The sequence below is a fragment of the Pongo pygmaeus genome, chromosome 21 (genome assembly GCF_028885625.2).
Source record: "Pongo pygmaeus isolate AG05252 chromosome 21, NHGRI_mPonPyg2-v2.0_pri, whole genome shotgun sequence".
In the NCBI taxonomy this organism is placed as follows: domain Eukaryota; kingdom Metazoa; phylum Chordata; class Mammalia; order Primates; family Hominidae; genus Pongo; species Pongo pygmaeus.
Window position 1 is genome coordinate 28,783,797 of NC_072394.2, and position 12,244 is coordinate 28,796,040.

The 12,244-nt window shown below is 46.0% G+C and overlaps 1 protein-coding gene across 12 annotated transcripts in view; it reads left to right on the forward strand.

The window, feature by feature from the left end:
• Nucleotides 1-12,244, forward strand: part of SLC23A2 (solute carrier family 23 member 2) — a 159,720-nt gene that overhangs the window by 135,446 nt on the left and 12,030 nt on the right. For all 12 annotated transcript variants that reach the window (XM_063659001.1, XM_063659000.1, XM_054467897.2 and 9 more), the window contains 4 exons: nucleotides 1,972-2,092; nucleotides 2,581-2,737; nucleotides 6,627-6,774; nucleotides 8,802-8,907. In XM_063659001.1, the coding sequence (XP_063515071.1) occupies nucleotides 1,972-2,092; nucleotides 2,581-2,737; nucleotides 6,627-6,774; nucleotides 8,802-8,907 (532 nt within the window). The remainder of the gene's footprint in view (nucleotides 1-1,971; nucleotides 2,093-2,580; nucleotides 2,738-6,626; nucleotides 6,775-8,801; nucleotides 8,908-12,244) is intronic.

Below are 12,244 nucleotides of genomic sequence, written 5' to 3' on the forward strand. Positions count from 1 at the left end.
TATGTATTACTTGCATAACATTTTAAAGTAAAAGTTAGCAAAGGTAAACATGAGGTGGGAAGCACCCAGTGGAGTAGACAGCAGCCCATCCTGAGAGCTGGGGCTAGACGCTTCATCCCTTTGCTCAGTTAAGATGTGTGGACATGGGCAGGTCTGCACCTCTAAGCCGCTGCCCCTCTGTCACAGAGTGCCTGCCCCCAGGTGTATTTGAGAATAAAAATAAACTCGAAGTAGACAGGTTTTAGAGCAGAAAGAAACAGCCATGTTCATCTGCTGCCTAATCTGCTTTCTAAATTTGAGTTGCCAGATTTGGGCCTAAGATCTGGGTGTCCCTCCTCAAATTCTGTGTGGTTTCAGTCCCCTCTTAAATGTGTAGGTGTGTTGCCTGAAATAATGATGACAAAACTAGCAGACCTGGGGCATCTTTGGATCTCCTAATATTCACTCTGAAACAAATAAGTAGCATTTATTTTTTCCAGACATGAAAATTGTATGTAGGTCTAAGTTTAAAATATTCCAATTTTAGTATCGCATGTTACCATATTGTTTTTTGTTAAACTTCACTATCCCAGAGGAATTGAAATAACTTGGGCACTGTGTGTGTTTTCAACCTTGAACTGGTACTGGCAGAGACCCCCGATGGATCACCAGTTCACCGAAGCGCCTGAGTAGGCAGTGAGACCCGTGGAGCAACACACTCATGTTCTCCAGCCAGGCTGCCATCCACACCTCATTAGGAATGTGACAGTGGAGTCACACTTGACCAGCTGTCGATGGAGCTAATGATTCCATCTCAGCAATTGAAACTGTGCCCAGGAACAATTAAGCTTAGCTTTGACTGAGAACCTACTCTTCCTGCCAGCTCTACCTCAGGTCGTAAGTGAAAGAGTGAGACCTCGTGGAGGCTTAGACGCATTGTTGGGCACCAGTTTTGTTTTGGTGATGAGTAAATCCACCCGGGGGATGGAGAGTGGCCCCACATCTGCCAGCCCCATGGGACACCAGACCGATGTCATGGACTGGTGTGTCAGGAAGTGCCATGGTCCTGCCGTGGAGGGGTCAGCACCTGTTGCTGCCTCCCGTAGCACTTAGTGCAGTTCAGTCAGGACCGTGAGGCTCAAGGAGAGGGACTTCCACAGCCCAGCCTGCCTGCCCTGTGACCAGGGTGGCAAAAGGAAGGAGTTCAGTTCAAGCCATAGAGCTAGATTCCTGGCCCCCAATGCTGCAACCCTAGCCATGTGATCTTGGACCTCTGGCTTTGTCTCTGTGAAAAGGGAACCATCATAAAAGCCACTCCATAACGTTGAGCTGATGCACAGGAAGACATTAGTGTAATGTCTGGCACACAGAAGCCTCCCAGGAATGTTATTAATACTGAATTCTACTGTATCTACTTTTCTTGATTACTTTTTGCTCTTTTAAAAGTAATTTATGTGTGCTGTAAGTAAATTGGAAAATACAGAAAAGTGGGAAAACCAGTTGCAAATCATGTAACTACTCAAAGCGAATCTCTGGGAGAATTTTGGATCATGTCCTTCTTACCTGTTTGTGTGTACATGCAGTAGTTTCTTGGTTTGCTTTGTAGTTAATTCATAGTTACAATCTTACAGTTTATGTTGTATCTGGCATCCTTTCCCCTTACATAGTGTAAGCTTTTCCCATCAATGTGTACATTCTTTGGGTTTTCTTATTCTATTTAGGAAAAGCTGTCCTAAGGCATTTACATCAGAATTTCATTTCAGTATCAAGAAATGCTAGGCAAATTAGTTGTAACATCTTCCCCCAAAGTAGTATTTCCAAAAGATGTGTATTCCAATAGATGTACTATTTCTCAAATAGTAGTTCAGAGGACTAGCAGCTTTCTAGGTAAATGAATTGAACACTGTCAATTTTGCCATAGAAGCTTCGAGTATTATTTCATAACAGAGACATAACAGCTTTTGACCTTGTTTGTTTTCTTTCTCTCCTTAGGACAATATTCCTAGTATTACTGTTTTCTCAATATGCCAGAAATGTCAAATTTCCTCTCCCAATTTATAAATCCAAGAAAGGATGGACTGCATACAAGTTACAGCTGTTCAAAATGTTCCCTGTGAGTAGCTGACTTCTTCCACTGCTGACATTTTTGTCTTTGGTTAATATGTAAGATGATTAAGTGAAGGGAGGGTTTTAAGCAGGCCCCCCTTGGGGGATCATATCTGTGCAGTGATATCAGGGTACTAATGACCACTCAGATCATCATAGACTTAAACGTTCTGATTCTGAAATGGGAGCACATCCTTTTAGCAGTGCCAAAGGAAGAGGACACTGTCCTTGGAACTGAGTAAGATTTGACTCCATGTGGCCTCTGCAGGCACGATGTCCATTCTTGTTTTAGCAGCCAGACTTTGGAATGGGTAAGATAAATTCACCTGAATGAAACTGCTCTCTCAATGAGATTCCATTCAAGGAAGAATATGTCTGCAAAGTACTGACTGTGGTGGGCTCTGGGGTGTGATGTTCAGACCGCGGGAAGGCGTGTTTTTTGCCAACACCTGTGAGCCCTGCTGGCCTGACAGAGCTTCCCCTTGACCACTCCAGATCATCCTGGCCATCCTCGTATCCTGGCTGCTCTGCTTCATCTTCACGGTGACAGACGTCTTCCCTCCCGACAGCACAAAGTATGGCTTCTATGCTCGCACGGATGCCAGGCAAGGCGTGCTTCTGGTAGCCCCGTGGTTTAAGGTTCCATACCCATGTAAGTATTCTGATGGCTAGAGGGGTCAAGAGCCCAAGAGGGCCCAACTGAGAGGGGTTGGAATTTGGCAGAACAGCCTTCTTTGTCCCAGACTGTCTCCTGAAGGTCTTGCCATTCTGGTCAGGAGAGGATTAGACAGCAAGTAAGGGAGGCCCTGTCCCCAGAGGGCAGAAATCAACACACAGAGACTGACCGGCTCCCTTCTCAGATTAGCTAGCTGTCTCTTTTGGATCTGCTAGGATGAAATACTGGACAAGGGGTCTCTTGCCAGGTTTAAGCTCTGGTGGCCAGGATTTGAGGGCAGCTGCTTAGATAGGCAAGTATAGAGCTGCTTGGTCCCAGAGCTGCCAAAGTGGAAAGATGTGAGTGGGAACAGCCTGGGGATTAGCAAGCAACCTGCTCAAGCATGATGGAATTTATATAATCTCTTAATGGGCAGCCATAATCTTTTAAATTTGGCCACAGCTGTAGAGGTAAGTTGATAGTCACTAATGGCCAAAAGCTGCATCTTAATTTGAGTATTGTGTAACTCTTGGGGCTGTGAATACATTCCCTAGCTGGGGTGTCACCTGGACTCGCAGCTAGCCCCGTCTAGGTGATCCCAGTGGTTGTTACACACTTGGTTCCATTGTGAAGACTCTAGTTCCAGTGTTTGGGTTTTTATTAGAATTGGAGCCTGAGCTTAGTCAGGTTCAGCCCACTTCTTTCCCTGTTTAACCATCTTATTTTCATTTTTTATCATGACAAGGAGAAAAAGAGAGAAGCCAAGAATTTTAAGGTTGGGTTAAAGATGACTGCTCTGAGCATGTTGAATGATGAGTGTTGGCTGTTCTTTTTGTTCCCAATACACTTAGGAAAGCTTTAAAAAATTTCGTCTTTCAGGCCGGGCATGGTGGGACATGCCTGTAACCCCAGCACTTTGGGGAGGCCGAGGCAGGAGGATCACCCGAGGTCAGGAGTTCAAGACCAGCCTGGCCAACATGGTGAAACCGCATCTCTACAAAAATAACAAAAATTAGCCAGGCATGATGGCAGGTGCCTGTAATTCCAGCTACTTGGGAGGCTGAGGCAGGAGAACCGCTTGAATCTGGGAGGCGGAGGTTGCAGTGAGTCAAGATTGCACCACTGCACTTCAGCCTGGGAGACAGAGCAAGACTGTCTCAAAAAAAAAAGTTTCATCTTTCTAAAATAACTTTCTCGTCAGATTGTATGGTCTAAGTGTGCATTTATACAGACCTATTCTTTTTCCAAGAAAGAATATGCGTGGTTCATAAACATACCTATAGTCTGAGATAAAATGAAATTACGATTAGTTGGTGAGGCAGTCAGGGTGAGGGTGGGGGAGGCGGGGGCGGCAGGTAAGTAGAAGCTCCCACAGCATATACAGGGTGGTCTTCTGCTTGTGCAGGCAACTCCCAAGGTGGGCACCAGTAGGAGCACAAGCTGGGCTGTCCAGGAGAGGCAGCTGTACGGGTGCTGGGGCCAGAGGGAGTTCACTAGGACCCATGGGGCCACGCACGAGAAGGCGAAACTTAGTAGACAGAGCGCCTGAGTTTGTGCTGGCTGTGAGCGAGCACGTAGGGCTCCTGGCCTGCCGAGGGCTGGTGGGGCACCAGAGCTCCACTAGCTAGAAAGCCACCTCCAGGGATATAGTTGTACTACTGTATACATATGTAGTACTCTCCAGTGCTTTGTCTCAATCCAGAGAGGGGCTTTTGAATACCTGAGCAGTGCTTTTTCAGTCTTTAGTACACTAGGCATGGTCTGGACTGATTGTTAACATAATACAGATTTCTGGTGCAAAATGTTAGCAGAGGTTGATAAACCCTGCTGTCAAGTAACAAACTAAATGAAAGTTTCTTAGTAAACGGAGATATGAAATAACAGATTCAAGAGAGAAGGCTGGAAGCCAACAAGGTCTTTAAGAAAAAATATATAGAGAGATATAGATATATAGATATATATCTGAAGGAAAAAGGATCAAAATAAGAATCCCCCCTCAAAATCAAGACACTAAACTGAAACCAGAATGCTACAACAATAACAAGATAACAGTATAAAAGATAATTTAGAAAAAGCAAACTGTTGCTTGGTGAGGAAGGCCTCTGAATGAGGAAAATCCATTCCAAATTAACCTGGAGCTGATATGTTGAGCAGGCCTCTTGCTGGTGGCATAGGGTGTGTCGAGCCCCATCCATCAACCTGCGTACCTTGCACCCCTGACCAAGGGCCGCCTCTGCATCCCCTGGCTGCTCCTGCAGAGTGAACCAGCCCGAGGCAGGAGCAGTTCTGCCCTTAACCACACTCCAGGCTTAATTCTGCACGTCTGACTTTGTATTCTTTCTCTTCCCAATCCAGTGGTTGCTCTAGGCTACCTACAACACAGGCCAAACCCCTCTAGGTGGCTTATATGGCTTTTGGAACCCTTCCAGAACTTGCCTCCTGCCCCGTGCCCTGCATGAGAGCTCTGCGTCCACCAGAACACCCTCTTCTTTCGAACCCCACCCCCCAGACCCTCCCCATCCCTGGAGGGACACCTCCATTCCCACCTCCTCCTCAGATCCTTCCTTGGCCAGGGCCTGACTTCGCCTTTTCCTTACCTCCTCACTGGTGCTCGTGGTGACCCAGCTCGGCTTGCCTCCATTTGAAGTTGAGCCATTTCCCTCTCCCCAGATCTTTTGGAGTGTCCTGTGCCCCTAGCTACGTTGTTGGCCCCTGCGTGAGAGACCATGTTTTAGCCATCATTCTTTTCCCACTGTGCTTTCTGCTCAGTGGGTGTATTATAACTAATGCTTCAAGGGAAGAAGAGCTACTCCTTTATCAAAGGAGTCTATTCATTCTCACACTGAAAGAGACCCATGCTGTTTTTATTAAATAAGACCTATGGCTTTCAAGTCCAAATAAATATGCTTGTAAAGAAAAAAGTATCTAATGAGGGATTAAGTAAATGCGGGACTTAAAATGAAGTTTCAGTGGGGCCTCACTTTGCTTTCTGAAATGAAACTATTTAATTTCCCATAACATGGTTTATGATATAAAAATAAGATTCTGGTATTATAGTAGAGAAGGACTGTCCATACCTTATGGATGCTTTACTGTTGGGATTTAAATTTAGCTGGTGATTTCTCACTGCCTTTTCACTTGATGTCCTCCCCTGGGGAAGGCCACTGCTGCTTTGTACCCTGCTCTGTACAGCAGGGCTATAAATCCGTCATACATATTTCCCAACGTGGCAGGCCACTTTCAGTTGTTATTTAGTAGATGTTGAGTGTGGCTTGGAAGCAGGAAAGAGAAGTCAGGGCCTCTTCCAGCCCAACAATGTCGTCGTCGTCGTCTTCTTCTTCTTCTTTTTTTTTTTTTTTTTTTGAGATGGAGTCTCGCTCTATCACCCAGGCTGGAGTGCAGTGGCACAATCTGGGCTCACTGCAACCTGCGCCTCCTAGGTTCAAGTGATTCTCTTGCCTCAGCCTCCTGAGTAGTTGGGATTGCAGGCACATGCCCCCACGCCTGGCTAATTTTTGTATTTTTAGTAGAGATGGGGTTTCACCTTGTTGGCCAGGCTGGTCTCGAACTCCTGACCTTGTGATCTGCCTGCCTCGGCCTCCCAAAGTGCTGGGATTACAGGTGTGAGCCACAGCACCCGGCTATGATGTTTTCTTTTAATTAAAGACACAGTGCGCATCAGTCCTCATTATGGCTGTCTTCATCTGACTTAGCAACTGTCCCAGGCATCTGGTGCTTAAGATTTTAAAATGAACAGTTTCCATGAGCTTCAGAATCCGAGTGGATCTTGTAGAGTCTTGCAGCGTTCAGAATGACTTTGGGTAACTGGTCCTGGTCACTTTCGCCTGCCTCTCTAGGAGCATTCATGGTTGTTTTCCTCCCACAGTTCAGTGGGGACTGCCCACCGTGTCTGCAGCTGGTGTCATTGGCATGCTCAGCGCGGTGGTCGCCAGCATCATCGAGTCTATTGGTGACTACTATGCCTGTGCACGGCTGTCCTGTGCCCCACCACCCCCCATCCACGCAATAAACAGGTATGTTCCTGAGAAGATGAGTTCCTGATTGGTCCCAGCACCTTGTTACTTTGTTCTTAGGTTTAGATTACCTTGAAGACAAAACCAAGAGTTTCAGCATGAGCCCAGCCAAGCAGCAGGACTCTAGTGACTGATACATCACTGCCTTTGTTCACTTTCATTTTCCTCCTCCATGACATGGAACAGAATTCCTACCCTTCCTTAATTGTAGTGACTTAGAATAACACACTCTCTGCGAAACCACTGTAAGCCTTAAATTCAAAAACCACATGCCAAGCACCGCACTTGTTCTTTGCTTTTTTTTTTTGGGTGTGTGTGTGTGTGTGTGTGTGTGTGTGTGTGTGTGTGTGTGTGTGTGTGTCATTTGGAGATATAGATAGATAAAATCAAAGTAGCTCTGTCTATATATATAGAGAGAGAGAGAGAGAGAGAGAGAGTGTGCTAGTTTGATTTTCTGTTGTCTTGCTTTTCCAACTGTTCTTTTTTTTTTTTTTACACAAACTGAAATTTTTCTTCCCAGCAAAACAAGCTCTTCGCTGTTTACAGGTTTTTTTTGTTTGTTTGTTTTTGTTTGTTTTTAATTAAAAAAGACCCAGGGTCTCACCGTGTTGCCCAGGCTACAGTGCAGTGGCTATTCACAGGCACAATCATAATGCACCACACCCTTGAACTCCTAGGCTCAAGCAGTCCTTCCACCTCAGCACCTTGAGTAGCTGAGACTGCAGGTGTGCACCTCCATACTTGGCTATACAGTGCTATTTCTACATTGCAAAAATTACCTGTTTTTTTCCCTGTTTCCGCACCCAATCTTGGCTGCCACAGTCGGACAGACAGAAAGCACAAGGATACCGTTTTCTCTCTCCTGTAGTGGAAACCTTAGCAGCAGGCAGTATGCCCCAGGTCTGTCAATTAGATACGTTCCAGTTGTCCCCAAGGGTAAGCACTGTGTAATCTATGCACGGTTACAGTTTAGATAAATAGGGACAGGAATAGCAGAAATGAATGAAATCTGTGGGATCGAGGGCTTATGAACTATGGGGTTTATGATTAGCTTTTAGAAGTTGTTAGAAAATTGCCCCTGAGGAGTCTGCAGAGAAAATAAAACAGCCCAGATCCCCTCCTGTTCTCCAGCCAGCTCTGCAACCCCAGAAGGGACTGTGTGTGATGAGATTAATGGACTGGGCCTTGGCTCTGTTAGGGGGTTTTCAGTCCTGATGTCCCCATCTTTTTCTAATGGAGCTGCTGCATATGATTAAATACCTGTATATGAATATGTTTAAAAGTGTCAGTACTTATGAAATTATAAAACATTTCCTTCCTGATGAAACTGGATTTTAAGAGTAAAGGATCACATCAATGTTTTATTTCCATAGACGGCCCATGTTGGTCTTATACCCCAACAAATGGCTTTATTTTCTGGCTAAAATCCTTTGCTTTCATTTGCAGTGATTTAAAAACACTCAAATCTAACATGTGATTTAGAGATGTGCTTCTCAAAATGGAATGAGCTTTGGGGGTTCTGTTAAAATGCAGATTCTGGCTGGGCACAGTGGCTCATGCCTGTAATCCTAACACTTTGGGAGGCTGAGGCAGTTGGATCACCCTGAGGTCAGGAATTCCACACCAGCCTGGCCACATGGTGAAACCCCGTCTCTACTAAAAATACAAAAATTAGCCAGGCATGGTGGTACGAACCTGTAATCCCAGCTACTCGGGAGGCAGGAAAATCTCTTGAACCCAGGAGGTGGAGATTGCAGTGAGCCAAGATCGCATCACTGCATTCCAGCCTAGACAGAGTGACAGAGTGAGACACTCTAAAAAGAAAAAAAAAATGCAGATTCTTTTCTGCTTCAGCAGGTCTGGGGTGGGGTCTGAGACTGTATTTTTAATCGCCCTCCCAGGAGATGCGGAGGCTGCAGGCTCTGGACCACATTTTTTGGATTGTAGATGTGTAGAGGCCGTTTCAGAGTGAATGCATTATCCCATTGAATGAATGTTTTTCTTTTCTCCATTCCTTTACATCTTAGGGGAATTTTCGTGGAAGGCCTCTCCTGTGTTCTTGATGGCATATTTGGTACTGGGAATGGCTCTACTTCATCCAGTCCCAACATTGGAGTTTTGGGAATTACAAAGGTACACAGATTTTTCTAATTAAATGATTGGGTTTTTAAGCATTTGTCCATTTCATTGATCGGTCTGGCCACTGCAGTTTCCAAATGGGCGGGCCTCTGATTCTAAAAAATTACTTCTCTCCTTTTTTTTTTTTTTTTAAGTGTTTATAATGCCTGTTTGGAAGTCTCTCTTCTCTTGCTGGTCCAGGTAGGGAGGCACTCAGTGCTGTCATTCCATCATGCAATGTAGATATTTATAAAGCACCGACTCTGCCAGGCCACTGTTCAAGGCACTTGGGATACATCAGTGAATTAAAAAGTGGAGTTTACATTCTAGCAAGGGAAGACAAACAATCAACAGTCAGCATACTAAGTCCATAAATTATGCATTATGTCAGCCAGTGACAAGTACTGGGGGAAACATGGGACAGGAAGCTTGGGGAGAGGGTGATCTGAACACAGACCTGAAGGGTGGAGGGAGGGAGCCTGCAAATAACCTGGGGAAGAGCGTTCCAGGCCAGGGTGTGGCCAGGGCTGAGCCCTATCCTGGAAGTGGAAGGTCAGCAAGGAGGCCAGTGCGGGTCAGGGAGTCAGAGCAGGTGGGGTCTGCCAGGTAATTGAGGACCAGGTTACACAGGCCGGCAGGTAGGTAGGCAGCCACAGACTGCCTGAGTGGAAGGGAGTGCTGCAGGGAGCAGCTTGGTCGGATTTTTTTTTTTTTTTTTAAGGATCGCTTTGACTACAGTGATGAGAATAGACCATGGGGGGCTGGGCAAAAGGTAGAAATGGGATCCCAACTGGGAGGTGTCACTAGTTTTAAATTAAGAGATGACCCACCATTGGCCATGGTATGTTGTGAAACTAAGACCATGAAAGTTGGTTCACCATCCTCGATGGCCTACGTCTCACAGGTCTCCCTCACCGAGGACTTGGGGTGTGCCCGGAAACCTTCTAGAACCGGTTGACCTCTGTCAAATTGGGAGGGAGGGGTGGATTTCAAAAGAGCTCTTCCTTGCCATGTAAGATTCTATAATCAGATAAAGAGAAACCAGATACTAAGTTTGATTAACCTTGATTGCAAATCCAGGTGAGAGGGAGCTGCCAGGCAGGCACACACATGCCTGGTTTGTTTGTTGGTTTCCCCAGGTTGGCAGGGCCCTGCCAGAGCTCAGCCTGAGGTGTGCCAATGGCCCCATCTGCCTGTTGCTCCCGGTATGGGGGATGCAAAGGAAGGTGGTCTGAGGGGTGCTTCCTCCAGCACCATCCTGGGGGTCCTATTGCTACCCATGGTGAGAAGCCAGTGCTGAGCACAGGGAGATGAGGGAAGGGTCTCACGGGCACAGAACGGGGCCTAAGCCATGCCACTCTTCTTCAGCCAGTTTGCTGCCATGAGCTTGCAGGCATATAACTAATCCCAAATCCCAAATAAGATAGCCGGCCCTCTGTATCTGTGGGTTCTACGAACTTCAATTCAAAAATATTGTTTCTGAACTAATATTGTTTGTTTCTGTACTGTTCTGCGTGAGCATGTACAGACTTTTTGTTGTCATTATTCTCTGAACAATGCAGTCTGACAACGATTTACAGAGCAGTTACGTTGTATTAAGGATTGTAAGTAATGTCGAGATGATTTAAAGTATATGGGAGGATATTGGCTGGGTACGGTGGCTCGCACCTGTAATCCCAGCAGTTTGGGAGGCCGAGGTAGGCAGATTGCCTGAGGTCAGGAGTTCAAGACCAGCCTGGCCAACATGTTGAACCCCTGTCTCCACTAAAAACACAAAAATTAGCCAGGCTTGGTGGCTGGTGCCCATAGTCCCAGCCACTTGGGAAGCTGAGGCAGGAGAATCACTTGAACCCAGGAGGCAGAGGTTGCAGTGAGCTGAGATCATGCCACTGCACTCCAGCCTGGGTGACAGAGCGAGACTCTGACTCCAAAAAAAAAATTAAAAAAATAATAAATAAATAAAATAAAGTATATGGGAGGGTGTGTGTAGGCTACATGCAAATACTACACCATTTTATATCAGGGAGTTGAGCATCTGTGGTTGTTGGTATCTGAGGCGGGGAGAGTGGCGGTCCTGAAACTAATTCAAGGTTCCCTAGGGACGACTGTAGGAGTAAAATTGTTGTAGATGAAGGGACTCTTAGGGGAAGACGGTTTAACAAGCCTCCTCCTTCTGCACCCCTTTAAAACACATCATCATATAACGTGACCACCAAGGTAGTTTGGGAAATCATTCTTTTTATTAAAATTTGAATGGTGCTAGCTTACTCTGACAAGTTACCTTGCCAACACTTTTTAATGAGCTGATGTATCCCAAGTGCCTAGAACAGTAGCCTGGCAGAGTGGGTGCTTCATAAATATCTATATTGCATGAAGGAATGATGGCACCTGAGTGCCTCCCTCCCTGGACCAGCAAGGTCCATCATTATCGTTATTATCATTATTGCTATTTACCCCTTAGTTTATTTCTAGGAACAGAGCAAGTACTATCTCACTGGCCGTCAGATCTCTTTGGCAGTGTCCAGAGAAAGGTCATTTCTCCTTGCTGCATTCTGCACCACTGTTGAAGACTGTAAATCCAGAAACCCAGGGTCTGTTTTACCAAGGTCCTAGAGGCAGAGCCACAGTTCAGGAGGGAGGTGCCAAGGGGATTCCAGGGAATGGACCCTGTGAGAGGGGAAACAAAGGTCCTGGGGAAGCACCGAGAGGGCTGGGATTTTAGGGCTCTATCTCTGGTAGTTAGAATAAAACATAATAAGTACTTGGTCAATATTCATTGAACAGAAGAATGGCTTAGTTGCTGTATATATTGTTGACAGCATCAAAGGCAGATCAGTCTTCGGGATGTCACTTTGATATCAGATTTAGTTTCAGGTATCCCTGGGGCCAGTTTGGCCCCTCATACCTAACAGGCCTGCCCGACCCTGCCAGGAGTCTTTGCATAGGCTGTTTCCTCTGCCTGGATGCTCTTCCACTAGCGAACTCTTACTCACCCGTCAGGACCATCTCCCAACAACCCTCCCCAACTCTTCAGATTTTCTCTTCCCTGCTGCTGGGCTCCCCCAACAGCAGAACAGCATAGCAGTGAGATTATTTGATCAAGCTTGTGACTTATTCATCTTTGCATTCAACTGCTCCAGTCTAACAAGTCACAAGCTTGATCAAATAATTACATGGTTCCTCAAAAATGTTTGCTGAAGATGGGGCCATTAGTAAATGAAAGCCTTCCTTATTACATAGTAACAGCCAAGCACGAGTCGCTTTTGCTTGATTTGTCAGTTTGAGTGATCTTTTCCATTGCTTCCCTGCCCTCTGTGGTATGGGGAGGGGCAGGCTAAGGACAGTGGGACAG